General features: G+C 38.2%; 1 protein-coding gene across 1 annotated transcript; it reads right to left on the bottom strand.

Annotated features, from left to right (window-relative positions):
* Nucleotides 1-1045: 1045 nt before the first annotated feature.
* Nucleotides 1046-22738, bottom strand: LOC120579928 (uncharacterized). The gene is made up of 4 exons (XM_039832694.1): nucleotides 22654-22738; nucleotides 6124-6267; nucleotides 1937-2043; nucleotides 1046-1567 (listed from the first exon to the last, which is right to left on the bottom strand). The coding sequence occupies exons 1-4, from the start codon at nucleotides 22736-22738 to the stop codon at nucleotides 1046-1048; spliced, it is 858 nt and encodes a 285-aa protein (XP_039688628.1).
* Between the last annotated feature and the right edge of the window lie 4431 nt (nucleotides 22739-27169).

The raw sequence follows: 27169 nt of genomic DNA, 5'->3' as shown, positions 1-27169 counted from the left end.
AAACCTAATTAAAACAAAACTAAATAACATATTAAAATAGATAATAAATGACTCATCAACGATCCAAAAATGCATGAAAAATGCGATTCATGTACTCCATAAACACACCTGACACATTTGTAACACCGAAGGGCATCACTTTATATTCATAATGTCCATAACGTGTTCTAAAAGCTGTCTTCTGCATATCCTCATCTTTCACTTTAATCTGGTGATAACCCGACCTCAAGTCAATCTTGCTAAACACACGTGCACCCACTAACTAATCCATTAAGTCATCAATTCTCGGAAGTGGATACCTATTCTTTATCGTTACTTTGTTCAACTATCGATAATCAATGCATAATCTCATGCTACCATCTTTCTTCTTAACTAGCAATACCGGTGCTCCACAAGGTGAAACACTTGGTCTTATAAACTTCTTATGAAGTAAATCTTCTAACTGCTTCTTCAACTCAACCAACTCATAAGCTGACATACGGTAAGGTGTCATAGACACAGGCTTCGTACCCGGAACCAGATCAATCGAAAATTCAACTTATCTTTCTGGAGGCACATCAAGAATTTCATCAGGAAAAACTTCTAGAAAATCACATACAACCTGTGGCTTATCAATCACTGCTTGATTCTCAATAGACAAGGACGCCATCAAAAAAAACATCAAAATTCCATCACGTTCTAATTGCTTCAGCTGCTTGATAGACAAGAACTCTGCGCCACTTTCCTCTTCAGCAGAAGAGAAATACACCGACTTACTAAACCAATTAATATGAACATGGTTGTACTCTAACCAGTTCATACCAAGGATTACATCCATTCCACTCAAAGGTAAACAAACCAAATCAATTTCAAAATCACGACCAAACATAGACAAAGGACATCTTAAACACACAAGAGAAGTAGTTATTGAACCCTTAGCAAGACCCAACTTAGAAGCACAATCAATAGCAATAAAACAGTGTGTAGCACCAATATCAATAATAGCAACTAAAGGTGTACTATCAAAATAACATGTACCTCTGATCAAACGATCCTCATTTTCTGTCTAAGTACCAGTCAAAGCAAAAACTCTCCCAGTAGTCGGCGCTTTCTCAGGCTTCTTGCATTGCGAACCAATATGACCTTCTTCATTGCAATTAAAGCACACAACATCATCATGTTTACACTCAACAAGTGTATGTCCCTTCTTACCACAACGAAAGCACCGTTTCACATCCCCAGGACAAGCATTACTCTTATGGCCTTTCTCGCCACAAGTATAGCACATAATCTCAACAGGAGCATCTTTCTTTCTAGGCCTCCTCTCGTCATTAACTCTTTGTTTTCCCTTATCAGCAGGAGCACTGTAAGGCTTTGGACGACTCGGCTGACCTTTGCTTTTCCTCTCATTCACAATCTTATAATGATCCTTCGTATCTTCCACATAGATTCTGCAGCTGCTCACCAACTCAGAAAAAGTACGGATCTTTTGGTAACCAATTGCCCGCTTGATCTCAGCACGCAAGCCATTCTCAAATTTGATACATTTGGAAAACTCAGCAATCTCAGCAGTGTAGTGCGGATAAAACTTAGCCAATTCCACAAACTTGGCAGCATATTCAGTCACTCACATATTTCCTTGCTTCAGCTCAAGGAACTCAATCTCTTTCTTCCCGCGAACATCTTCCGGAAAGTATCTGTCTAGGAACTCTCTCCTAAACACTGCCCAAGTAACAACCGCGCTATCTTGCTCTAGGGTAGGTAGAAGACTCACCCACCAATCATCAGCTTCCTCGGCTAGGATATGCGTACCAAAACGCACCTTCTGAACCTCAGTGCATTGCATCACACGAAACACTCTCTCAATCTCTTCGAGCCACGTCTGAGCTCCATCAGGGTCATATCTTCCTTTGAAGGTAGGAGGATGATTCCTCAGAAAAGTCTCCAACATCCTCACTTCAGCATTAGCACCCGCGTTAGCATTAGGCTGATGCCCCACATCTTGAGTCACAACTTCCAATGCAGTAGCAATCGCAACGTCGTTTCTTCCAGCCATTCTTAGTTCTATACACAACAAACAACAATCGAAACAACATAAGACAGTATACAACTGTTACTCAACAATACACGACTCAACTACTTGATCGGACAAACCAACTTGCTTTGATACCAATTGTAACACCCCGTTTTCCCAACATAAACATTTCATAATAATAATTAGAGTAAATAACATAAACGGAATGTCAAACTTCTTTTCTAAAAATCATAAGTGGAATAATTACATAATTATCCTTCAAAAATTCATTCAACATAATAATCAATACTTCGTAGCGAAATTTATTCATCAACTACAGCAGTCTTTGGCATGAAGGCCTCATCATAAATATTGTAACACCCCGTTACCCAAAATCAATTTAATAATAAATAAACATGCATCAGAGTAATTCCTAAACGGGCATGTCACACTACATTTTCAAAATTTCTTAAATAGAATATAAAATCTATTTAATAAACATCCTTCAAAATCATCATTAATTTTGCAGCGGAAAATTTGCATCAAAACAACAACAACAACTATTTAAATCTCCATAATTAAATCTTGGCATAAAAGCCTTATCAACATAAATTCAACAATCATATATAGGGCTACATCAGCAATATTAAAAAATTGATACATAGGAATGAAGGTAACATTAAAATCCCATCCCACGTATCAGAGCCCTAGATACTTTGAGCCACCACCTACTACTCAGGATCACCTGCAAGTTACCCATAGGAAGGGCAACATTTTCAAGCAGAAGGGGTGAGATTCACAACAATAAATATCGATAATGAATGCATCAATTGAATCTAACACCCTATCATAATAATAATTCATCAACATATATAAATATCATCATTAACCACAGCAACAACAAATGGCAATTAAAACCAACATCGACTCATGCAATACTCCACAACTCCACTAAGACTCCTCTACAATGCATGTGGTACCATATTCAGGGCCGAAGCCCTCACCGCTAATCGAATGGTTAAAGCATTCTTTTTCAGGACATAAGTCCTCAACGCTAAACACCGCTTTGAACAACAAAGTGTTCCACCGCTTTGAACAACAAGGCGTTCCAGGGCCGGAGTCATCCCGCTTTTGTGCTTATGCAACTAACTCCACTTGTGTATATCTACATACAACTAGATGAAGGTGAAAAACACAAGAAGGGGGGGGGGGTTGAATTGTGTTTTCTTTTTCTCTTAAAAAATACTTCTTCTGATAAAACTTCAGAAGCAGTTTGATTGCTTCTGATGAAATGATCAGAGTCAGATTGCAGCGGAAAAGAACAGAGCAGAGAAAAGAAAGACAAAGACACAAGCAGTTATCCTGGTTCCTTCCACAACACGGAAGTAGTCCAGTCCCCCTTGCACTTCCAAGGAGATTTCACTATAATCACAAAGATTACAACTGCTCAATACTTTCTAAGTATGAGACTTCACAAAAATGCTCAAGCACACACGCAAGAGTCTTCCAATGCTTAAGCACTAAGCAAGAGACTTCTAATGCTCAAGCACGCAGGCAAGAGACTTCTAATCAAACAAAAATACAGAGAATTGAGTTTGAATTGAACACTTGATATACAATCAGTGGTGTTCACAATACAATACAGAAAAGACTCTAGACTTTGAATTTCTAAGATGTATCAAATCAGTGCAGAAATTCAGTGTGCTTTGTAGAATCAAATTGACAGAGTTTTGGCGCTTTTGAACTTATGTATCTCTCTATTTAATCTTCAAGTCTTCACTCCTTTATATAGAGGCGTGAAAGAGACGTTGAGATAATCAGCACGTCTAAAGAGTCGTTTGAAATCCTTTGATTATCCACCAGTGATCCTTTGCCTGATTTGGGTGTAGTCCTTTGAAGAATAAGCTTCAAATTCATTCCCATCTTGAGTGTACAAATTCTGCAAGCATGGCTGTTGTTTTGTCTTGTAGCGTAGACAGAAAACAGAGTAGTGGAGGTAGTGGTTGTACACTTGTACTTTGTCAACTCTATTAACGAGAGACAAGTGCTCAGTGCTATCCATATATCCGTTGATACCTCCCTTTCAATTCTTCGTTCTTCTTGGATAAGACTGAATTGAGAATCAGCTACTTTGAATCTTCAGTTTGATTAAAGGATCAAACGTAGCTTCTGGTGAAGATATTGCTTCTGATGAAAACTTTTGCTTCTGAAGACCTTCTGCTTCTGATGACGTCATTACTTCAGAAGCACTTCAGCTTCAGGAGCAGTTTTCTTCAGATGCTCAGAATTTCTTTTACATTCCATTGTTCTTCCAAGACCTATTGAAATAACTTGAGTAGCCTTTGGTCCTGTACACTTGAACAATTATTAGTAATAACCAATTGACAATTTTTAATACCTTGTTATCATCAAAACTTAATAAGGTTCATTGTGAAACACATTTTGTTCCAACAATCTCCCCCTTTTTGATGATGACAAACAATAGTATTTAAAATGTTCAATTGTTGTTGATCTAATTAATAAGTTGACCACTGGGATAGAGGTTTGTAAGCTCCCCCTGAGTCTAATAGATCTTTAAGGTGAGGTTTGTAAGCTCCCCCTGAGTTCTATTCTTATTAATTAAATTTCAATAAAATACTCATAAAAATCAGATCAGAAGTATTTAAAAAAAATTAGAAGTGGTTATAGTGGGGCTCAGTGCCTTAAAAATACTATACATTTACTCCCCCTTTTGTCATCAACAAAAAGAATAAAAACAAAAGAAAGAGTAGCAGAGCATATAAACATATAAACCTTAAAAAAATAGTATTTCAGAGCAAAACATATTGAAGGTGAAAAAGCACAAGATCCAGAAACAATGATAATATATATAAAGAAAGGTTAAGATACAAAGACAAAGCTACTAAGAACAAAAGTAAAAAACAAGCTAGTGTTGGGTGTGCAACTAAGGTTGGGCTTGCTTATACAACTGTTCTAAGAGATACTTGATCTGATCATCTTTCTTCTGAAGTAGCTCATCCTTTTCCCTTAATTTCCTTTTATGCCCAGCATGAATTCTTGCAGCCCTTGTGATGTACTCTTCTTCTGGATAGTAAGGAGAGATGTCCAGCAGAGGCACAAAATTCAGCTCTTTCTCCTTAGCTGCTTCATGCATATCATCCAATAGCTTCTTCAACATAGCAGAGTGAGATGACACACATTTTGTTCTGAGCTGACTCATCAGATCAACAAAGCTCTTCTCCAGATCCATCCACTGATCATAATAGTGAATAAGAGGTACAGGAACTGTTCTGCGAAGAATCAGTGCCTGAATCTCATCACTAAGTCTGATCAGCTGTTCCTCTATATACTCAGTCTCAAGGATACTGTCAGGGATGGTTGAAGGTTCAGATTGAGTTGTATTTGATGTGGAAGGTTGGTCAGAGGTTAAGTCTATTATTGGTGGCTCTGGTTGTTGTTCTGGTTCTGTTGTTTGGTCAGAGGCTATATGTTGGTCAGAAGTTGTTTGCTGGTCAAGAGCAACTTGTTCAGAAGCATCTTGTTCAGGAACAGTTTGTTCAGGAACAGTTTGTTCAGGAACAGTTTGTTCAGGAACAGTTTGCTCAGGAACAGTTTGCTCAGGGATGGTTTCTGTTTGTTGGTTTTCTAACACAGTCTTTCCAGGGACTGTCTTAGAGGCCTTTGTGGGTGTTGGTTGCATTTCACCACCTAGATGTTTTTCTAAGTTGTGAAGGGTTGAGTTTTCTTGTTGTTGGGGGTTTCTGAAGTAGTTGCTTCTGAAACTACTTCAGAGGCTTTTTGTGGAGTTTGGTTATTTGGTGAGTTTGTTTGGGTAGGTTTTTGGTTAGGTTCAGGTTGTTGTATACTAACAGGTTCTGGAATATCTGGATATAGTGGATGAGTAGTAGGCAAATTGAATTTCTCACACAGTTTAATCCTATTTTTGGAAAATTCTATTTGAGTTCTCTCATAGTCAAGTGTTCCAAATTCTGTTAGTTTGGTAGGTTTGGTTTTTAGAAGTTTGTCTATGTGTTGGCTAAGGGGTTGGTCATCTGATTCTGTGGATGATGAAGAGGGTGAAGAGGGTAGAGTAGGAAACTGAGTATAAGTTGGAGCTTTGGATGGATTACCTGAAGAAAGAGGTTCTGACTGAGGTGCTTCTGGAGCTTTTGTAGAAGGATCTGATGATGTGGCTCCTGAAGCTTGCTTATTCTTCAGGGCTTGAGAAAGCAGAGTTACTCCATGCTGAATAGTTTCTTGCTCTAACTCAGAAGCTAAAGCAGCAACGACAGGAGTAGGCACATACCCTGCAGCTTTGAGACGCTCATCCCTTTCTTTCTCATACAATTCCTTCATCCTTTTCCTTTCTGCTATCTTGGATGCAGAATACTCCCTAGCATACTGCTTTAATTCTTCAGACATTTCAAAACTGGGCATGACTATAGTCTCAGAAGTTATAGTCCTTTTTGCCTTCTTGGGGCTTGAGTCTTCATCCCAGTTTTCTTCCAATTCTTCCAACATTTCTGCCCTTCGTCCTTCAGCTGTCTTCAGATTTCTTGTTAAATTAGACCTCTTCCTTTTGATGGTCTGAAGAGCAGCTTCTCTTTTCTTTTTGGGACTTGGAGGCTCTTCAGAAGCAGCTTGCTCAGAACCTGTTTGTTCAGAAGCAGGCTGTTCTGCTGTTTCTTGAGCATTCCTTGTCCTTTTTGTGATAAGAGGGACATCATCCAAATCCTCCACCTCCTCAAGAATGGTGGACATAGCAGATTTTTCTTTCTTAGCTTTCTGATGCTTCTGAGCACCCTTCTCAGCAGCATCTTCAGCAAGGTATTCTTCCTTGGTGATCTGCTTCTTCTTAGATTTTCTGCCTTTGGCCACAGGCAGATCACCACCATACATCTCTTCTGGGATATCTTTCAAGCTGATCTTCTTGTTGTAGCTTTTGTAGAAGTCCAAGATGTAGGCCCTTTGCACATCCAGGGGATCTTTCTTGCAGATGGGGATGTGATGAGTGACTAGATCAGATATGACATCAGATTCATGCATATCTGTATCTAGTTTCTTGCAAGTTGAAATCAACCTCATCTTGACCAGAGTTGCCCCATTGATTATTTTTCCTGTGACTGCTCCCAGCTTCTGATTATCATAAATGCCCACATCTTTCAGGGCACTTAGGAGTCCTCCTTCTTGAAAGATTATGGAGAGCAGCCTTCCATAGGGAACGTACTTCCTGTTCTCCATCTGACTCTTCTTAAGTTCCTTGATCATATATTTAAACATATACTTGGGAACGTTCATTGTTGTTTCCTGAGAGATGGTGTGATGCAGAAAGACTTTGTGACCAAGTGAAGGTTGATCATTTCCTCCACCTTTGGGAAAGATGTTCTCATTCTGGATCTTCAGCAGCATTTTCTTTTCCATGCTTAAGGTGCTGTAAGGCTTAGCATCCTTTCATCCGTAAATAGTGTTGTTTACAATTTCCTTCCAAGGGCTTGTTCTGGGGTTAGGAATCTCTTCTCCATCGTATGTCCCAGCAGCATCCCTTCTCATGGCTTGAGCAATCACTTGCTCATTGATTGTTACAGGAATCCCCATGACGTTTGATCTAATCTCAGTCCCAGTGAAGGCGAGTAGACCCATTTCTTCTCTGGTTTTTCCTTCCAAAGTAGGATCAACCAGAATCAACTGAGCTTCTTCTTGTTTAGCAGCAACTTTGTCAAAAATTGAAGCTCTTACCCAGAATTGTCTGACCAGCACTTCGTAAGTAGGACCATTGAGAAGACTGAAGTAACTCATCAGCTTCTGCTTCTTGTAGAACTTTACCAAGTCGCACCCATGGTGAGTTAGAGAAGCGAAATCCACTGGATTTTCCGCTTGAATGATTAACTCCCATTCCTCAATAGACATAGTTCTTCCTTTGATCTCATATGCTGGAGTATCTATATCCATATTTGATGACGAACCACCAGCAGAACTTGAAGATGCCATTGATTTGAAGTAGTTTTAGGGTTCTAAGGTGTTTTGAGAGGTTGAGTGAATGCGCTTACTTTCGCAGAGGGTTGAGAAGAAAATAGAAAGTGTTTGTTGTGAAGTGAGAAGTGTGTGAATTGACTTAGTGTTTTTATTAAAACGTTTGCAATTCAGAAGGGACAAACAAACACAGCATTAATGACAAATTGGGGGCGCGTGTAAGTATGTTAAAAAGCAAATAAAACATCATTGCCCTTTTTGTTATACTCCAATACAAATAGACCACGTCAGAGACTCTTCAGAAAACTACCTTTTGGGTAATGGGACAGCTGTTACATAAAGTAACTACCAACGTTCCCACTAACCATGCTATTCAGAAGCAAAGAATACCACTTCTGAAGTTTTAGTGCTGACGTCATCTTCAGAAGCACATTTTCCTCAGAACCTCAGTTAAGAGCTTCTGATGAACCAAATGCTTCTGAATAAACTTCAGAACCAAACTTCTTATTCAGAGGCAAGCAATTTTTCAATCAGACACAAAATGCATGTTCAAATTTTTCTTAATAAAATCAAATCTTTCAACAGATAAAGGTTTTGTAAATATATCAGCCCATTGATGTTCAGTATCAATGAATTGTATATCTAAAATCCCTTTTTGAACATAGTCTCTGATAAAATGGTGTTTGATTTCAATATGCTTGGCTCTTGAATGTAGAATTGGATTCTTTGACAAACAAATAGCAGCAGTATTATCACAATAAATGGGAATACTGTTAGCATTAATCTGATAGTCTTCCAACTGATGTTTCATCCAAAGTAGTTGTGTGCAACAACTTGCAGCTGAAATGTATTCTGCTTCTGCTGTAGACATAGCAATAGTTGCTTGTCTTTTGCTTGCCCAGGATATCAGATTCTCTCCCAGGAATTGACAATTTCCACTGGTTGATTTTCTTTCAATCCTATCACCAGCATAATCAGCATCACAGAATCCAATCAACTTATAATCTAGGGATTTCCTATACAGGAGTCCAAGATTAGTTGTTCCTTTCAGATACCTGAAGATTCTCTTAACTGCAGTTAAATGAGATTCTCTAGGATCTGATTGAAATCTTGCACACAAGCATACACTGAATAAAATATCAGGTCTAGATGCAGTGAGGTATAACAGAGAACCAATCATACCTCTGTATAGCTTCTGGTCTACTATTGTTCCAGTATCTTCTTTACTTAAGGTGCAGGTTGGATGCATTGGAGTGTTCATCACTTTACAATCTTCTAGCTTGAACTTCTTCAGAAGCTCCTTTGTATATTTTGTTTGATGAACATATACTCCTTCTTTACTTTGGTTGATTTGAATTCCAAGAAAGAATTTCAATTCTCCCATCATACTCATTTCAAATTCATCCTGCATTAACTTAGAAAATTCTTTGCAAAGAGATGCATTAGTAGAACCAAATATTATATCATCAACATATATTTGCACAATCAAAATATCTTTCTTAAGAGTCCTTCTGAAGAGTGTTGTGTCAACTTGTCCTCTTTCAAAATCATTTTTAATTAAGAAATTACTTAGTCTATCATACCAAGCTCTGGGAGCTTGTTTCAAGCCATATAGTGATTTCTTAAGTTTATAAACATGGTCAGGATGCTTAAGATCCTCAAACCCAGGAGGTTGTTTAACGTACACTTCTTCTTCAATGACACCATTAAGAAAGGCACTTTTGACATCCATTTGATATAATATTATGCCATGATTAATTGCGTAGGATAGAAGTAACCTGATTGCTTCCAATCTTGCAACTGGAGCAAATGTTTCAGTGTAATCAATGCCTTCTTGTTGACTGTAGCCTTGAGCAACAAGTCTGGCTTTGTTTCTGGTTACTTCTCCTTGTTCATTCAGCTTGTTTCTGAATACCCATTTTGTTCCAATAATGTTCTTCTGAAAGGGTTTGGGTACCAGATCCCACACATCATTCCTTTGGAATTGATTTAGCTCTTCTTGCATAGCTAATATCCATCCATCATCTGAGAGAGCTTCTTCAACAGTTTTAGGCTCAATTATTGAAAGCAGTCCTATTAATGACTCTTCTTGTCTAAAATGTGATCTTGTTCTTCTAGGACTATCTTTGCTTCCAATGATTAGCTCCTCAGGATGTGAAGATTTGTGCTTGAATTTAGGTTGAATAACCTGCTGAGTGTTATCTTGAAAGTCCTCAGAAGCACTTTCATTCTGTACTATTGGGCTAGATTCTGCTTCTGAATTAGACTCAGCTTCTGGAGTGATTTCAGCTTCTGGACTAGATTCAACTTTTGTATACTTTTCAGAATCAGAAGGTTGATCAGATTATTATGCATCTTCAGAATCAGTTGTACCTGCATTACTTTCACTTTGCTCTGAAGTTTTACTTCCAGGATCTCTATCATCAAATTTTACATGCATAGATTCTTCAACACATTGTGTTTCTGAATTATACACTCTGTATGCCTTTGACCTTTCAGAGTAACCTAAAAAGATTCCTCTTTGAGCCTTGGCATCAAATTTCTTCAGATAGTCTTTAGTGTTTATGATGTAACAAGTACATCCAAACTGATGAAAGTAAGAGATATTGGGTCTTCTTCCTTTAAAGAGTTCATATGCTGTTTTCTCCAACATAGGTCTGATATAGATCCTATTTTGAATATAACATGAAGTATTGACTGCTTCTGCCCAAAAATGTTTAGCTAAGTTGTTTTCATGGATCATGGTTCTGGCCATTTCTTGTAAGGTTCTGTTCTTTCTCTCTACAACCCCATTTTGTTGTGGAGTTCTAGGAGAAGAAAACTCATGGAGAATCCCATGTTTTTCACAAAAAAGTTCAAATGGCTCATTTTCAAATTCTCCACCATGATCACTTCTGACTTTCAAAATTTTCAATTCTTTTTCAGATTGTATTTGAGTGCAGAAGCTGCTAAACACTTCACATGCATAGTCTTTACTTTTAATGAATTTTACCCAAGTCCATCTGCTGTAATCATCAACAATGACTAATCCATATTTACTTCCATATAAAGATGCAGTGTTAACTGGACCAAAAAGATCAATATGGAGTAATTCTAAGGGTCTGGAGGTTGATACAATGTCTTTAGATTTGAAAGAACTTTTCACAATTTTCCCTTTCTGACATGCACCACAAAGTGCATCTGAATGATAATCAATGTTAGGCAATCCTTTGACCAGTTGTAACTTGCTAATTTTAGAAATTAAGCTCCAATTAGCATGTCCCAACCTTTTATGCCATACCCATTTTTTATCATTCATTGACAGAAGGCAAACTACCTTCTGATCAGCCAGATCAGAGAAATTTATTTTATAGACATTCTCAACTCTCTTTCCCTTGAATGTAATGGATTTGTCATCCTTGTTGACTAGTGTGCAGTTGGTCTTACTGAACGTTACATCATACCCATTGTCACAAAATTGACTAATGCTCAATAGGTTATGCTTCAGACCATCTACTAGCCACACATTATTAATTGAGATGGAGGAATTACCAATAGTACCTGTACCAATGATCTTTCCAGTTTGGTTGCCACCAAACTTCACTTCTCCTCCATCTTTCATTGTAAGGGTAAGGAACAAAGCTTTCTCTCCAGTCATGTGCCTTGAACATCCGCTGTCTAGGTACCATGACCTTTGTTTCTCTCTTGCCCTTAAGCACACCTGCATTTTTGGCCAATTCAGATTTAGGTACCCATATCTTCATGGGTCCTTTTGGGTTAGTTTTGGAGGTTTTATTTTTCCTCCCTTGTACCTTAGGGTGAATGCTGAGTGGCTTCTGATCATTCAATACTTTAGGTTTGACACCTTTTGGTATTGTTTTCTCAGAAGCAGTAGCTGCTTTGTTCTTCTGATCCTTTTGTTTTGGGATTTTAGATTCTGGTTTAATCAGATTCTGATGAACAGGTTCTGATCTTTTCAGAATTTTAATCTTTTGACTTTTAGGATCAGATTTTGTCATCACCTTGATCTTAAGGTTTTCTGGCTTTGATGTGATCTTAGCCTGTGAACCAGAAGCTTCAGGTTTTGACTGAACAGTAGTTACAGCATTTGTACCTTCAGGCACAAAGGTGGATTTCAATCCATCCTTGATACAATCACAGTAGCTCTTGAGACTGTATTCTTTGGATTTCTCCTCAGAATATCCAATCCCTTTGCCTTTGTTCTTGTATGTGCTGTAGATCATAGAAGCAACTTTGCTTCTGTCTATTCCAGCCATAATAAAATCATCCAAGGCAATCTCATGTTTATTGCCTGAACCTTTATCACATTTTTCTTGTAGCTTCTGACAAAGACTCTTGAGTCTATCTTCATATGTTGTTGATATGAGGTTAAACCCTTTGAGTTCTTCTTCAGAAGCTTTCAGTTCCAATAGAGTTGACTTTTGTTGTTTCATCAAATCAACATATTTTTCTTTTAAATCTGTCAACTCATTGGTTCTGTGTTCAAACAGTGATAAAAATTCTTTTAGAGAATCAACAAGTTCTTGTCTAGGGATTTTGGAATATACCTCATTTTCATCTTCTGAATCTGATTCAGCTTCTGATACTTCTTCTGATGATACTGTTGCCACTAACCCCGTGACTGCCTTAGCATCATCATCAGCTTCTTCTTTATCAGAACCAGATTCACTATCCAAATCTTCCCAGGTCGCCATCAAGCTCTTTTTGATTTGCTTTCTGAATTTACTGGAGTTGAAGCTTGATTTCTTGGATTTGCCTTTAAACTTCTCCTTCTGAAGATCAGGGCAATCAGCAATGAAATGACCAGGCTTCTTACAATTGAAGCATCCCTTCTGATATTCTTTCTTGGAGTTCTTGTAACTACCTCTCTTGCTCAAAAATTTCTTCTGCTTCCTTGCCAGATACTCAAGCTTGTTGGACAGCATAGCCATCTTTACAGATTGATCTTCATCAGAATCTCCATCAGGTGATTCTTCTTCAGATTCACTGGCTTTGTAGGCTTTGGAAGATTTTGAGGTCTTTCCTTTAGATGGTAAAGCAATGGATTTACTCTTCTTAGAGGTTTCATGCTCATTTAAACTCATTTCATGCACTTTGAGTGAGCTAACAAGATCTTCAACACTTAAAGTATTTAGATCCTTAGCTTCCTCAATAGCAGTTACTTTGGGTCTCCATCTTGAAGGTAAGCTTCTCAAAATCTTACTAACATGATCAGAAGCAACATAGCTTTTCTTCAGTATTTGCAATCCAGAAACTAAAGTTTGAAATCTTGAGTACATTTCTTCTATACTCTCATCATCCTTCATTCTGAAAAGTTCATACTGATGAACTAGCATCAAAGCTTTAGCCTATTTTACTTTCTTGCTGCCTTCAAAGTTTGCACATAGAGAAGAAAACATAGCCTTCGCAGTAGATTTGTCACTCATCTTCATGTATTCGGTGCGAGGTATAGAAGCCACAATGATTCCTCTTATCTTGTGGTGTTTCTTATAAAGCTTCTTCTGAGCAGGAGTATGTATTCTTCTGTCTATAGCAGCTCCTTCTTCATCCAAATCCAGATCATCAACTCCATCTTCCAGTATGTCCCATAACTCTTCATCCAATCCCATGATAAAGCTGTACATATTAGTTTTCCACCATGAAAACTCTTCTGGATCTCCATTAAACTTTGGAGCTTTTCCAGAGTCTGTTTTCTTATCAGCAGTATCATAGTCATGCTTGACACTTGTGTATTTTGTAGTAACTGATTCCTCATCTCCAGACATGTTTTTCTAATAGATCTTGAACTGTAACACGGTTAAGTGCTGTGATAACAGAGCAAGCTCTGATACCAATTGAAGGTGAAAAACACAAGAAGGGGGGGGGGGGGGGGGTTGAATTGTGTTTTCTTTTTCTCTTAAAAAATACTTCTTCTGATAAAACTTCAGAAGCAGTTTGATTGCTTCTGATGAAATGATCAGAGTCAGATTGCAGCGGAAAAGAACAGAGCAGAGAAAAGAAAGACAAAGACACAAGCAGTTATCCTGGTTCCTTCCACAACACGGAAGTAGTCCAGTCCCCCTTGCACTTCCAAGGAGATTTCACTATAATCACAAAGATTACAACTGCTCAATACTTTCTAAGTATGAGATTTCACAAAAATGCTCAAGCACACAAGCAAGAGTCTTCCAATGCTCAAGCACTAAGCAAGAGACTTCTAATGCTCAAGCACGCAGGCAAGAGACTTCTAATCAAACAAAAATACAGAGAATTGAGTTTGAATTGAACACTTGATATACAATCAGTGGTGTTCACAATACAATACAGAAAAGACTCTAGACTTTGAATTTCTAAGATGTATCAAATCAGTGCAGAAATTCAGTGTGCTTTGTAGAATCAAATTGACAGAGTTTTGGCGCTTTTGAACTTATGTATCTCTCTATTTAATCTTCAAGTCTTCACTCCTTTATATAGAGGCGTGAAAGAGACGTTGAGATAATCAGCACGTCTAAAGAGTCGTTTGAAATCCTTTGATTATCCACCAGTGATCCTTTGCCTGATTTGGGTGTAGTCCTTTGAAGAATAAGCTTCAAATTCATTCCCATCTTGAGTGTACAAATTCTGCAGGCATGGCTGTTGTTTTGTCTTGTAGCGTAGACAGAAAACAGAGTAGTGGAGGTAGTGGTTGTACACTTGTACTTTGTCAACTCTATTAACGAGAGACAAGTGCTCAGTGCTATCCATATATCCGTTGATACCTCCCTTTCAATTCTTCGTTCTTCTTGGATAAGACTGAATTGAGAATCAGCTACTTTGAATCTTCAGTTTGATTAAAGGATCAAACGTAGCTTCTGGTGAAGATATTGCTTCTGATGAAAACTTTTGCTTCTGAAGACCTTCTGCTTCTGATGACGTCATTACTTCAGAAGCACTTCAGCTTCAGGAGCAGTTTTCTTCAGATGCTCAGAATTTCTTTTACATTCCATTGTTCTTCCAAGACCTATTGAAATAACTTGAGTAGCCTTTGGTCCTGTACACTTGAACAATTATTAGTAATAACCAATTGACAATTTTTAATACCTTGTTATCATCAAAACTTAATAAGGTTCATTGGGAAACACATTTTGTTCCAACACTAGACAATGCATATATGTACATATGACTTACAACTCCGCTAAACAAAACTCCATGTATGATTTAATTAATGTAACATACATCACAAAGATCAACAGGTCATCATAAACAATCCAATCATTCCAGAAAAATGCACAATTTATCATAATCATGCTTAAACACCAATATCAATCAACAATAAACAATTAAACACAAACAGCTCTGAAACTGGGCAACTTGCCTCGCGAGTGCATCTGCTCGCCATGGCGAGCTCAAGCAAAATGGATACTCGCAGAGGCGAGTACGAGGCGAACTGGAAAAGGGGTGCTCTCGGGAGTTTTGACATTTTTCTCACTAAATCTTCATTTTTAAGTTCCCTATTCATCTTTTTAATCTGAAAATTGTCCCAGACCTCTCTAAAATCATCTAGGTACTTAAAACTATCCATATTACAACTTATAAAAACAATTCAAAAATCATGTTTTTCTCACGGGTACTCGCCATGGCGAGTTGGCTTGCTCGCGGGGCGAGCTATGAACATTGCTCACTCGCGAGGCGGGAAAGTCCACTCGCCTAGGCGAGCGATGAATGTCAGCACGATCAGAATGCAGGTTTTTACCCAAAATCCCAATTTTCTCAATTCCACTCCCCAAATCAGTTTACAGATGCTAAACTAAGTGTTGTATGCAACCCGAACCTAATTCTAACATCAAAACAACAATCTCTGCACTCAAACCCACTAATTCAACATAAACCTAGAATTCCCAAATTCTACCAAAACCTGTTAAACTCAAAATCAGAATTCAGAATCAATACAATTGAAGTAAACCTCACCCTTACCTTAGATTTGCAGAAAGAAATGCACAACAAAATCGATTCTTGGCTCTACTTGCTCTTCTCTTCCTTTTCTCCCAAAAATTGATTTTCACCTAAAAACGTTTTTCTGATATTCTCTTTTCTTAACTCCCAAAATGTAACTTCCTTATATTTCATTAAACTCCCTTAATTCTTATTAAATCCTAATTAACTCCCCCAACTCCAAAATAATATTAATTTCCCACTTATTCTAATTATTATTAAAATAAACTATATAATAAAATAATGCACACCACATAAATCACAAATATTATTTAAAATCACATAAAAGACTCTAAATAAATCCAAAATAAATAAATTAACAACTAGGGCGTTACAACTCTCCCCAAATTAGAGAATTTCGTCCTCAAAATCTTACCTCAAGCAAACAACTCCGGATACGACTCCCGCATCTTAGTCTCCAGCTCCCAAGTCAAACTTTCACTAGTTACTCCACCCCAAACAACCTTCACTAGAGGTATATCCTTGCCTCTCAACTTCTTCACCTCACGGTCTTCAATCCTCAATGGTAAGGTCTCAACTGCAAGGTTGTCTCTAACCTGCACATCATCTCTCGGAATAACATGCGAAGGATCCGCTACATACTTCCGAAGTTGCGACACATGAAACACATCATGCAAATTTGAAAGATGTGGTGGCAAACCAACTCTATATGCAACTGTCCCAACCCTCTCCGATATTTGATACGAACCAATAAACTTTGGAGTCAACTTCCTCGACTTCAATGCACGTCCTACACCTGTCATAGGAGTAACCCTCAGAAATACATGATCACCCTTCTGAAACTCAAGGGCCTTCCTACGCTTGTCATGATAACTCTTCTGTCGACTCTGCGACGCTTTCATCTTTTCTCTGATCATCTTGACTTTCTCTGTAGTCTGATGAACCAAATTCGGTCCCAACACAACACTCTCTCCTGACTCAAACCAGCATAAAGGAGTCCTACACCTCCGACCATACAAAGCTTCGAACGGTGCCATACCAATACTCGAATGGTAACTGTTGTTGTACGTGAGCTCTATCAACGGTAGGTGACTATCCCAAGCTCCACCTTGCTCAAGTACACACACTCTCAGTAAATCCTCTAAAGATTGTATCGTCCTCTCCGACTGACCATCTGTCCGCGGATGATAAGCCGAACTTAACCTTAACTTCGAACCCAAAGCATCTTGCAAACTCTTCCAGAATCTAGAAGTGAACCTCGGATCTCTATCCGACACAATACTCGACGGTACACCATGTAGTTTCACAATGTTATGAATATAAATCTCCGCCAACTGAGCTACCGGTTAACTGATATTAATCGGAATGAAGTGCGCCGACTTCGTCAACTTGTCGACCACAACCCATATAGAATCATGCCCTCTCGGAGTGTTTGGTAAACTCGCCACAAAATCCATAGAAATGCTATCCCATTTGTAACGCCCTAGTCGTTATTTTATTATTTTTAGAATTAGTTAGAGTCTTTTGTGTGTTTTTAATTGATATATGTGATATATGTGGTTTGTAGTATTTATTTATATAATTTATTTAATATAAATAGAATAATATGAATAATGGAATTAATTAAGTGTTTGGGGAATAATTAGAAATTAATAGTAATAAGGGAGGTTTTAATGAAAAAAGAGAAGTTATAGTTTTAGGGAGTTAAGGAAAGAAAAGTCAGAAAACAGTTTAATGTGAAAACAAGTGGAGAAGAGAAAAGCTAAGGCAAAGAGAGAAAACCAAGAGAGAAGAACTTAGGAACTGATTTTGTTGTGCTATTTGTCTTTGCAATTCTAAGGTAAGGGTGGGATTATCTTTCAATAGTCATAATATGTAATTTCTAAAAATTAATCAATTAAACTGTTCTTAAGGTAAAAATTGGGAAAATAAGGGTTAATGATGATTTTGAAAGAAAAGGTGTAAGAATCAGGTTTATAATGTTGTATTTGAATGATTAGTATGATTTCTTAATCCATGTTGTTGATATTGATCGTAATTGAAATGAAAATAGAATATGATGGATGAATTTTGGAAGTTCTGTATGAATGCTTGATTGGGCTGAATTGATGTTGTTGATGTTTAGTTGCTGTTCCTTTTGATGTCTGATTGTATATAGGACTTGTAAACATTTCTGGAAAACGTTTTGGGTGATCAGGGGATTAAAACTGGGTTTTTGGAGTGAGGAGAAGTCTGAAAATCGTAACTTTTACCCTGCCCAGATGAGTGGTCGCTTAAGCGAACATTCATGTAGCTGCCCAGGAATTAGATTTTACCCGTTCGCTTAAGCGAACAGTGAGCGAGCTGGTAAGCGAAAATTAAGTTTGATTCTGCCAAGAATTCGCTTAAGCGACCCGTAAGCGAACTGAACCCAGACCTACTGTAAAATGGTCGCTTAAGCGAGCTAGCCGTCGCTTAAGCGAACTGAGTGTTAGTCAGCCTTTTTCTGAACCTTGCTTCGTGCACTAAGGGATCCTTTTGAGTACTTCTAGGTGTTCCTTCTAGCTTGTATAACCTTTGTATAAACATAAAATCCTACTTAATTTATGATGATATTTAGTTGTTTAACTTTTATGAATTTTGAAGATGTTGGAATACTTGAATCAAGTGAATGAAACATGTTGCATTAAGGGGTGGTGAGTCATATGAGTACATATGCATTTGTCGTTGAGTTGTATGCAGATATACACAAGTGGAGTCAGTTGCATAAGCATAAAAATGATGTTATGATGAGGACTTCGGTCCTGGAACGCTTTGTCGTTCAAAAACGATGGAACACTATGTTGTTCAAAACGATGTTATGATGAGGACTCATGTCCTAATAAAAGAATGCTTTAACCATTCTATAAAGATGAGGGCTTCGGCTATGTTATGGTACCACATGCATAGTTGCAATTGTTGAGGAGTCTTAGGAGAGTTGTCATGTCCTGCATGAGTCTTAGAGGTGAAGTCGGGTTGTCGCATGAGTCATTGTTTACTATTTCTATTACTGTTGGATGATGAAGTTGCTAATGATGCTATACTATAATTGCTGAATGATTATGATGATAGGGTGTTAGATTCATTTATGTTATTATATATTATTATTATTGTTTGAGAATCTCACCCCTTCTGCTTGAAAATGTTGCCCTTCCTATGGGTAACTTGCAGGTGATCCTGAGTAGTAGGTGGTGGCTCACAGTGTCTAGGGCTCTGATACGTGGGATGGGATTTTATTGCTTGAATTCTTTACTATGTATCATTTTTGAAATATTGCTGATGTAGCCCTTTCTGATTGAATTTTATGTTGAAATGGCTTTCATGCCAAGAATAATTATTGTAGACTTATTGATGTTACAAATATTCCGCTGCAAGTTTAATGACAATTTTATGAATGACGTTTGACTAAGTAGATTTTTTATATACACTCTATTTAGAAGATTTTTAAATGAAGAAATGTGGCATGCCCGTTGTGATTACTCTGATGATTGATGTATTATTATTATTTTAATTGATATTGGGAAACGGGGTGTTACACCATTTCCACTCCGGCACATCCAACGGTGTCAACAACCCTGCAGGCTTCTGATGTTCAACCTTAGACTTCTGACAAGTCAAACATGCATATACAAAATGAGCGACATCACGTTTCAAACCGGACCACCAAAACAGCTTCCTCAAATCATGATACATTTTCGTAGCTCCCGGATGAATACTCAAGCTACTCTTGTGACTTTCCTCTAAAATCAACTTTTTCAACTCATCATCCTCAGGAATGCAAATTCTTCGTCTGAACCTCAACACACCCTGATCATCAACCTTGAAGTCACTATCCTCAGTGCCATTACCAGCAACCATTAAATCGACAAACTTCACATCCACTTGCTGTGCTTCTCGGATACTATTCAAGAAATCACTATTAATCTTCAGCATCCCCAACTGAACACTTTGAGGTGTCAATTCACAGACAAGGCTCAAGTCTCTAAACTGTTCTAGCAAATTGAATTCTTTCACCATTAAAGTAGGCATATGCAGCGTTTTCCTACTCAAGGCATCTGCAACCACATTGGCTTTACCAGGATGGTAATTCAAGCCAAAATCATAATCCTTCAACAGCTCCAACCATCTCCTCTGCCTCTTATTCAACTCCTTCTAGTCAAATAAATATTTTAGACTCTTGTGATCATTGAATACTTCAAATCTGGAACCATACAAATAATGCCTCCAAATCTTCAAAACAAAAACCACCGCAGCCAACTCCAAATCATGCGTAGGATAATTCTTTTCATGAATTCTTAGCTGCCTAGAAGCATACGCTACCACCTTACCATCTTGCATCAAAACACCACCTAAGCCCAGCTTAGACGCATCATAGTAAACAACAAATGGTTCTTCCGGCTTCGGTAGAATCAAAATAGGAGCAGTTGTCAATCTTCGCTTCAACTCATTGAAACTACTCTCACACTGAGCATCCCACACAAACGACTTACCCTTACAGGTTAACTGAGTCAACGGAAGTGCTAACTTCGAAAATCCCTCAATAAACCTGCGGTAATAACCAGCCAAACCCAAGAAACTTCTGATTTCAGTCACTGACTTCGGAGTCTCCCATTGTGATACTGCATCAACTTTTGACGGGTCAACTGCAATACCACTACCAGAAATAATGTGGCCCAGAAAACTCACTTCACTTAACCAGAACTCACACTTCGACAACTTAACATACAACTTTTTCTCTTTCAATATTTGCAACACAATCTTCAGATGTTCTGCATGCTCTTCTTCAGTCTTAGAATAAATCAGAATATCATCAATAAATACAACCACAAATTTATCCAGGTAAGCATGGAAAATCCGGTTCATATACTCCATGAACAAACCAGGCACATTAGTAACATCGAAAGGTATCACCTTGTACTCGTAATGTCCATATCGTGTCCTAAAGGCCGTCTTCTGCATATCTTCATCCTTCACCTTAATTTGATGGTAACCTGACCTCAAGTCAATCTTACTAAAAACCTTTGCACCCACTAATTGATCCATCAAGTCATCAATCCTAGAAAGTGGATATCTGTTCTTTATTGTAACTTTATTCAACTGACAATAGTCAATGCATAACCTCATGCTACCGTCCTTCTTCTTTACCAACAACACAGGCGCTCCCCACGGTGAAACACTAGGTCTTACAAACTTCTTATCAAGCAAGTCTTCCAACTGTTTCTTCAATTCAGCTAACTCAGAAGCTGACATGCGATAAGGTGCCATCGACACCGGCTTCATTCCCGGAACAAGGTCAATTGAAAATTCAACCTCCCTTTCTGGTGGTACATCTGGAATCTCATCAGGAAAAACTTCAGGAAATTCATTCACCACTGGTAACCTGTCAATCACATCTTGATTTTCTAACGACAAAGATGCCATCAAAGAAAACATAAGAATTCCATCGCGCTCCAACTGCTTCAACTGTTTAGTAGTTAGGAATTCTGCTCCACTCTCTTCTTCCGCAGAAGAAAAATGCACCGTCTTGCTAAAACAATAGATATGAACTCGGTTATACTCTAACTAGTTCATCCCAAAAATAACATCCATTCCCGTCAACGGTAAACACACTAAGTCGACTTCAAAGTCTCTACCAAACATAGACAACGGACACCTTAGACACACAAGAGAAGTAGTTATTGAACCCTTAGCTGGAGTTTCAACAACCATTTCTACTTTCATATCAGATACAACCAGACTCAACTTATAAGCACATTCAATAGCAATGAAACAATGAGTAACACCAGTGTCTATAATAGCAATTAAAGGAGTACTATTAAAGAAACAAGTACCTCTGATAAGTCGATCCTCACTAGTGGTTTGCGTACCAGTGAAAGCAAACACTTTACCACTGGTCCTAACCTTTTTCGGTTGTGTGCACCGTGAGCTGATATGACCCTCTTCATTGCAGTTATAACAAACAACATCACCACGCTTGCAATAAGCTAGAGTGTGTCCCTTCTGACCACACCTGAAACACTTCTTCTCATCTTTAGTACAAACATTACTCTTGTGGCCTTTCTCGCCACACTTGTAACAAACGATCTCAGCAAGAGCATTTCATCTATTGGGCCTCCTCTCATCATTCAACCTCTGCTTCCCTTTGTCAGCAGGAGCACTATACGGCTTTGGACGACTCTGCTGTCCTTTGCTCCTTCGATCACTCATCACCTTATAATGAGCTTTCATGTCCTCCTCATAGATTCTGCAGCTACTTACCAATTCAGAGAAGTTTCTGATCTTCTGATACCCAATGGCTCTTTTGATGTCAGCTCTCAAGCCATTCTCAAACTTTATACATTTGGAGAATTCAGATGTCTCCGCAGTATAATGAGGGTAGAACTTTGCAAGTTCCACAAACTTTGCAGCATACTCTATGACAGACATATCACCCTGCTTCAGCTCCAGAAATTCAATCTCTTTCTTTCCTCGGACATCTTCCGGGAAGTACCTATTCAAGAATTCTCTCCTGAACACAGCCTAGGTCACTGCAGCTCCATCCTATTCCAACACAGGTAACACACTTACCCATCAGTCATCTGCCTCTTCAGCTAGCATGTGCGTTCCGAACCGCACGTTATGCACTTCTGAACATTGCATAACCCTGAAAATCCTTTCCACTTCCTTAAGCCACTTCTGGGCACCATCGGGATCATACCTTCCCTTGAATGCTGGTGGATGATTCCTCAAAAAGGTCTCCAACATCTTCACTTCACCGTTACCAGCTCCAGCATGCGGTTGTTGTTGAACAGCTTGAGCTACAGCCTCAAGTGCAGCAGCATTAGCAGCATCATTACGACCAGCCATCTTAAGGTTCTACATAAGAAACAACAATTCAGAACAACAACAAATTAACATTAGAGTTGACACTCAATCCTAGGTGGCTCAACACGACTCTACTACTTGGCCGGACGGACCAATCTGCTCTGATACCAATTGTAACACCCGTTATCCAAAATCAATTTAATAATAAATAAACATGCATCAGAGTAATTCCCAAACGGGCATGTCACACTACATTTTCAAAATTTCTTAAATAGAATATAAAATCTATTTAATAAACATCCTTCAAAATCATCATTAATTTTGCAGCGGAAAATTTGCATCAAAACAACAACAACAACTGTTTAAATCTCCATAATTAAATCTTGGCATAAAAGCCTTATCAACATAAATTCAACAACCATAGGGCTACATCAACAATATTCAAAAATTGATACATAGGAATGAAGGTAACATTAAAATCCCATCCCACGTATCAGAGCCCTAGACACTTTGAGCCACCACCTACTACTCAGGATCACCTGCAAGTTACCCATAGGAAGGGCAACATTTTCAAGCAGAAGGGGTGAGATTCACAACAATAAATATCGATAATGAATGCATCAATTGAATCTAACACCCTATCATAATAATAATTCATCAACATATATAAATATCATCATTATCAACATCAACAACAAATGGCAATTAAAACCAACAACATCGACTCATGCAATACTCCACAACTCCACTAAGACTCCTCTACAATGCATGTGGTACCATATTCAGGGTCGAAGCCCTCACCGCTAAACACCGCTTTGAACAACAAAGTGTTCCACCGCTTTGAACGACAAGGCGTTCCAGGGCCGGAGCCCTCCCGCTTTTGTGTTTATGCAACTAACTCCACTTGTGTATATCTACATACAACTAGACAATGCATATATGTACATATGACTTACAACTCCGCTAAACAAAACTCCATGTATGATTTAATTAATGTAACATACATCACAAAGATCAACAGGTCATCATAAACAATCCAATCATTCCAGAAAAATGCACAATTTATCATAATCATGCTTAAACACCAATATCAATCAATAATAAACAATTAAACACAAACAACTTTGAAACTGGGCAACTCGCCTCGCGAGTGCATATGCTCGCCATGGCGAGCTCAAGAAAAAAGGTTACTCGTGGTGGCGAGTATGAGGCGAACTGGAAAAGGGGTGCTCTCGGGAGTTTTGACTTTTTTCTCACTAAATCTTCATTTTTAAGTTCCCTATTCATCTTTTTAATCTGAAAATTGTCCCAGACCTCTCTAAAATCATCTAGGTACTTAAAACTATCCATATTACAACTTATAACAACAATTCAAAAATCATTTTTTTCTCACGGGTACTCGCCATGGCGATTTGGCTTGCTCGCGGGGCGAGCTATGAACATTGCTCACTCGCGAGGCGGGAAAGTCCACTCGCCTAGGCGAGCGATGAATGTCAGCACGATCAGAATGCAGGTTTTTACCCAAAATCCCAATTTTCTCAATTCCACTCCCCAAATCAGTTTACAGATGCTAAACTAAGTGCCGTATGCAACCCGAACCTAATTCTAACATCAAAACAGCAATCTCTGCACTCAAACCCACTAATTCAACATAAACCTAGAATTCCCAAATTCTACCAAAACCTGTTAAACTCAAAATCATAATCAATACAATTGAAGTAAACCTCACCCTTACCTTAGATTTGCAGAAAGAAATGCACAGCAAAATCGGTTCTTGGCTCTACTTGCTCTTCTCTCCATTTTCTCCCAAAAATTGATTTTCACGTAAAAACGTTTTTCTGATATTCTCTTTTCTTAACTCCCAAAATGTAACTTCCATATATTTCATTAAACTCCCTTAATTCTTATTAAATCCTAATTAACTCCCCCAACTCCAAAATAATATTAATTTCCCACTTATTCTAATTATTATTAAAATAAACTATACAATAAAATAATGCACACCACATAAATCACAAATATTATTTAAAATCACATAAAAGACTCTAAATAAATCCAAAATAAATAAATTAACGACTAGGGCGTTACAAATATCTTATAGAAATTCAATCTAAAAACATAGTCATAAACTTCATAAAGCAATACGTAAGGAATAGAAAAGCATGCAACACAGTTCCCATCCTGTTACATATCAGAGCTCCTAAAGACACACGTGAGAGATAGTCCACTCACGACAACATCTTATTCTTGATCACCTGCAAGTTACCCATACGAAGGGCAACATTTCCAAGCAGAAGGGGTTAGATTTCACAAAACAATAATATTAAGCATATAATTCAACAATTATATTTAACAACAAAAACATCATCATCATATTATAATAATAATTCTTCATTAAACACTTCATTAAAAATATAACAACTTAACAACTTGACAACTTGACTCGACAATGCAACTTCGACTTGACTATGCAACTTATCATCTTATTCATGCATGTGGTACCAATCTAGGGCATCAAGCCCTCAACTTAACTGAGCAAAGGCTCCAGGGCATCAAGCCCCCAACGTGTTGAGCAAAGGCTCCAGGGCATTAAGCCCCCAACTTTAATGAGTATGCATGGACTCAATCAACTTATACAACTTAGACATCATCATCAACTTAGGACTCCAATGCTTTGGAACGACATCATTCATCTTAGACCGACTCATGCAGCTTATTAATATACATCAGCAACATAGGCAGCAAAACATCACTTCAAGATATAACAATATCAATGACAATCAACAACAACTTGAACATTTTAAATAATTCACATAATGCATATACAATTATATCACATTACTAACAACATTAAATAATTTATAACAGTTTAACAGATCATCAGTAATATTATAAATAACTTCACTCCTGTCCCAAGATTTATCTCCTAACAACTCATTCGACAAATATCACATAAACCTTAAACAAGGTAGTCTGTCTCTGAGAAGCTCGCGAGGCGAGGGTCATTACTCGCTATGGCGAGTTCAGGAATTTGGTTGTTCGCCTTGGCGAGTAAGCTGCTCGCCTTGGCGAACCAGAACTGGGTGCTCTCGGGAATTTGACATTTTTCACCCAAAATTCCATTTTTAAACTTTCTCGTGTTCAATCTCAATCTAAAAACTTGGCTAATCATTATGATACATATTCCAACACTCAAAAACATCTAAAGCTCGACTAAAGGAGTTAATTCTCAAAATCAGGTTGACATCACTGATCAACTCGCTATGGCGAGTGATCTGCTCGCTATGGCGAGCCACATGGTGCAGCTCACGAGGCGAAGGAAAAGTGCTTGCGAGGCGAGCGATGAAGATCATCACTCGCGAGGGCGAGTGATGAATTCAGGCTCGGGAAAAATGCAGTTTTTCACGAAAATTCACCTAATCACATGGTTCAATGCTTAAAACTGATTCTAAACATCACCCTATGGATTATCTAAGGTCTGTAAACACTTTCTACATCAATTCTACAAGTTTCCATCATTTAATCCTCAATTCTCACTCTTAACCCTAAATTCCAATTCTCCAAAACTAATCCTTCAACTTGTTAAATCTAATCAGAATCATAGACTTAATAAAATTGAATGTTAGTCTCACCCTTACCTTAATCAAAATCGAAATGGGCAGCCTCTCTTGGTTCTCTTCTCTTCTCTTCTCTTGACTTTTCTCCCTTTTCTCCGGAAGAGCTTGCAACTTCTTTTCCACCTCTTTTTGAAGTCATTGCCTTGACCTTGGTTGGGCTTGGTGTGGTTTTGGTGAAGGTTGGGTTTTGGGAATGTTTTTGGTGGAAAAGATTGGTTTAGTTATGGGGTTAAGGTTTAAGTAAGTTTTATGAGTTGGGTTGTGGAAATTGGTGATGAATTTGTGGGTTTTGGGTTAGGTTAGGGAAGGCTACAAATTTGGATGATTTTGGGTTTGCGTGGATGAAAGTTGTTTTTGATTGGAGGGTTATGATTTGAATGGTGTTTGTGATTGATTGGGTGAAGAAATTTTGTGAATTGGTGAAGTTTTGATGGAGATATGAATGTTTGAAGTTTTGTGGTTATGGAGGTTTTAGAGAGAAGTTTGAAGGTAGAGAGATGTTTGTGTTAGAGAATGAGGGAAGAAGAAGGGAAAAATTGTGTATATGCATACTTGGGGTCGGGCACGGCCGTGCCAAGCTTCTGTGATTTGGTATGGTTTGGCTTGGCATTGGGTGGCACGGCCGTGCCAATGGGAGCACGGGCCGTGCCAAGCTCTTGGAGTTCTTGAATCATGCTTGGACAATTACCTACAAAATAACTTAAAATAACGAAAAACAAACAAAACAATGCAGTTAAATGCGTGGGTTGCCTCCCACGAATCGCTCCTTTATAGTCATTAGCTTGACGTTAAGAAAGTGTCCTTAGAAAGGATCTAAGAGTTCATATTGTGTAGATGGCGCTAAAAAGCGTTCTTT

The sequence above is a fragment of the Medicago truncatula genome, chromosome 4 (assembly GCF_003473485.1).
Source record: "Medicago truncatula cultivar Jemalong A17 chromosome 4, MtrunA17r5.0-ANR, whole genome shotgun sequence".
Lineage (NCBI taxonomy): Eukaryota > Viridiplantae > Streptophyta > Magnoliopsida > Fabales > Fabaceae > Medicago > Medicago truncatula.
This window is presented reverse-complemented; position numbering and strand designations above follow the sequence as displayed.

Excerpts from the sequence above, each read along its gene's own strand:
- LOC120579928 (XM_039832694.1), bottom strand. The coding sequence starts at position 22,738 with ATGGCTGGTCGTAATGATGCTGCTAATGCTGCTGCACTTGAGGCTGTA. Across the intron at positions 6,268-22,653 it reads ACAACCGCATGCTGGAGCTG|CTTCTGAGTTAGAGCAAGAA; the intron begins GTAACGGTGAAG and ends TTGCTGCTTTAG. Across the intron at positions 1,568-1,936 it reads ACGCGGGTGCTAATGCTGAA|TTTTATCCGCACTACACTGC; the intron begins GTGAGGATGTTG and ends GAATTGGCTAAG.